At 53.5% G+C, this 3,102-nt stretch overlaps 1 protein-coding gene across 1 annotated transcript in view; it reads right to left on the bottom strand.

The window, feature by feature from the left end:
* Positions 1 to 1,195: 1,195 nt before the first annotated feature.
* Positions 1,196 to 3,102, bottom strand: part of ASB16 (ankyrin repeat and SOCS box containing 16) — a 7,118-nt gene continuing 5,211 nt past the window's right edge. The window contains exons 4-6 of the mRNA XM_005863886.2: positions 2,920 to 3,100; positions 2,453 to 2,566; positions 1,196 to 1,939 (exon numbers count right to left, since the gene is read on the bottom strand). Coding sequence (XP_005863948.1) covers positions 1,754 to 1,939; positions 2,453 to 2,566; positions 2,920 to 3,100 — 481 coding nt within the window. The 3' untranslated portion in view covers positions 1,196 to 1,753. The remainder of the gene's footprint in view (positions 1,940 to 2,452; positions 2,567 to 2,919; positions 3,101 to 3,102) is intronic.

Below are 3,102 nucleotides of genomic sequence, written 5' to 3'. Positions count from 1 at the left end.
ACCTGGGACCCTTCAGTCCACAGGTCAATGCTCTATCCACTGAGCCAAACCGGTTAGGGCTCTTTTGTTTTGTTTAAACAGATATCTTGTAGTTGTAGATATAACAGGAAAAGCTGAGCTCAGTGGGGACAGCCTGCTGTGAGAGGGTGGACAACTCAGCATCCTACCCTTAGAAGGAGGCCCCTAGTGTGGGCCCAGGACTAAAGAGGATTTCACTCTCTCCTCTTGGGCCTTTGGCTCTGTGAAAATGTCAAGAAAGGAAAGATTGTTGCTCTACTGCTCTACATAAGGAGGTAAAAGCCTGTCTTTGTGTTGGTCAAAGGGCATCTCTGCGGATACAACTCCACATAGGAGAGGAGCCTGGGCAACCGCTGCAGGAAGCCAACTCTAGGACTCCTGACTTGTCTTTACCACATGACTCCAAATGGGAATGGCACTGGGGATCCCAGGGCTCCTCCTCAGTTCCCTCCCACAGTGGGTACTTTAGGCTCAGGGGCTGGGATGGGGTCTTGTGTTGTTCTTATGCTCTTTTTGCTATCACAAGAGTAACAGCTGCTCAGTGCAGAAAATTTGGGAACCATGGAAGAGGACAAAGTGGGGGAAACAAACATGGAGTGATAGGTAGCTCAGTCTCATTTCAACCTAACAACATTCACACATGGGTACTGTGCACAAATCATTTATTTGCATTCATAAAAACTAGCTTGGCTTAAAGATGGTGGTACATTTGACTCTGGAACCAGAGGAGGAAGTGAGAGAGAGGGGGGACAGCTGGTGGCTGGTCCTCTGGTCACAGACCCTCAGAGATCACAAGTGTAGTGACCACTGTTTAAGACACCATGCATCACTGGGGTTTGTGGGGAGGGGAGCACAATGCAACCATAAATGGGTCCCAGGCATCATGTATCTATTCCTCCAACAACCATTTACTGAAATACCTGTTCAAGCCTAGTTGAGGCAGACACAGGCTCTTAAATAGGTATGATACCACCAGCCAGTTTGGCTCAGTAGTTGAGCATCAATCTATGAACCAGGAGGTCATGGTTTTATTCCCGGTCAGGACATATGCCTGGGTCACGGGCTTGATCCCCATTGTGGGGTGTGCAGGAGGCAGCCGATCAATGATTCTCTCTTATCATTGATGTTTTTTCTCTCTTTCCCTCTTTCTTCCTTTCTGAAATCAATAAAAATATATATATTTTAAAATAGATATGATACCAAGGAAGGCTACCTGCTAGGTTGATCAAACAGTGCTATTGAGTTGTCTTGAGGATATCAGCTTCAATCAGGGGAAGAAAAAAAATGTGGGCAGGGTATGTCAAGGAGGGGGAACAGCTGGGAACACAGGATTTCAAGAGCATGGGCTTCAAGATCAGTGAGGTCTTCCCTTCAAATGACAATGTGGGCAGAGGCAGTACAACTAGCAGCAGTCTGTCATTCTTTATAGGAAACTGATTTCAGATACATTGCTGGCAGAAGATGAGGGGTTACAACAACAATCACCACCTCCGGGCTTGAGGCATCATCCACTTAGGCAAAGAGGATGAGATGGCTGAGGTCTGAGTCTGCGGACCTTTCCCTCAAAGAGAGGAGCTGAAGCTCAGGTAAGGTTGGTCAGCAGTTGTCTCAAGGAGTCAGTGGAGGGAGGTGGAGTATAAACAGAGGCCCAGGGTCTGGTCGTCCAGGGTTGGGGCGGGGGGAGTACGATGGATGGAGAAAGCAGGACAAGCTGTGGGGCAGCCTGGCCTGGTGCTCACTGGATGTGTCCCTCCACACGCAGCAGCAGGTAGTCCCTGAGGAGCTGGGGCAGTGGGAGGCGGTCGGCAGCCTGTCGGCAGCGGTTGCCCAACTGAGCACGCACAGCCAGCCGGGCCAGGTGCTGCAGCCGCCTCGGCTGGTTCACCATGGCCAGGGCCGAGCTGTAGAAGGCTTCATGCTCCTAGGCCATGAGTGGAACAGGGTCAGATGGCCCAATACCCTTAATTCTGCCCTTCCAACTGGGGGCTACCTAGTGGTAGGGCTCTAGGATTTTGCAACATGTAAAATTTGGTGCATCCTGAAGGACTCAGATTCAGAGCCAGAGAGGCCCTGCAGGGATCATGGGAGTTGGGACCACACTGCAGAGCCCTGTCTCCGCCATGTCTGCACCCATCCCCACTCCAAAGATGCTGGCACGGTGCACATTGAGTCAGAGATGCCTAAGTAATGTCTGTGCTGATGCAGGTAAGAGAGAGGCTGGAGAGGGGTGTGGAATGAGAGGTTGCTCTGAGCTGCTAGGGGGTAGAGGGAACCTAGAATTCAGGGGTTTCACTCTACCTGTCCTCCTCCAGCCCAGGGGCCCTCCTGACCCTCCCTCCGGATTCCCATTCTGGAGGGATAGGCCTAGGGCCCAACCTTTCTTTCCATCTCCCCCTGAGTCCAGGATGGATCTGTGCCCCTGGGGTGGACATACCTGCCACAGCTCTGGGAGTACTGCCTCCACCCAGGTATCACAGGATGGGACACAGGGGTAGGCATTAAGTAGGACTTCTAGTGCCCGAGGGAGGTTGGCACAGTATTTCAGCATCTAGGAATCAAAAGAGGGTCTCAGGGGCACCATGCCTCTCCCAGCCAGGGGCAGATCCAAATCCAGAGACTATGGTCGGAGTCTCTCCTCATACTTTCCCATGCGCAGTTCACCTTGCCCTCAAGGTTGCTCCACAACCTCCTGGCCCCAGCTAGCTTCCTTGGGACCTCTTTTCTCCTTTGCACAACTTCCCCCATGGCCCCCACTGGTCTTTTCCAAGATGGGGACAGACCTCTGGCCACAAAAGGTGGCTCGCAGTCTCTGGGCCCCTCTCTTCCGCTGCGTGGGGCAAGTCCACAGGCACAATCCCCCCACCCAACTGGACCCTCCCTTCACAGGCTCTCCCTACGCACCTCAGGGTGCACTGGCTGGGCCCCGTAGTCCAGCAGTGCCCCGAAGAGGACCTCGGACTCCCAGTTGGGGGTGTCCTGGACCGCCTGCAGCACGCAGTCCATGGGCGTGTGGCCCGCTGCGTTGGAGACTCCAGCGCAGGCCCCGTGGCGCAGCAGGAGCTCGGCCAGGGCCCAGCAGCCGCT

Source organism: Myotis brandtii, unplaced genomic scaffold, assembly GCF_000412655.1.
Source record: "Myotis brandtii unplaced genomic scaffold, ASM41265v1 scaffold1814, whole genome shotgun sequence".
NCBI lineage: Eukaryota > Metazoa > Chordata > Mammalia > Chiroptera > Vespertilionidae > Myotis > Myotis brandtii.
The sequence above is the reverse complement of the archived record's forward strand: the minus strand, read 5'-3'. Positions and strand labels throughout refer to the sequence as shown.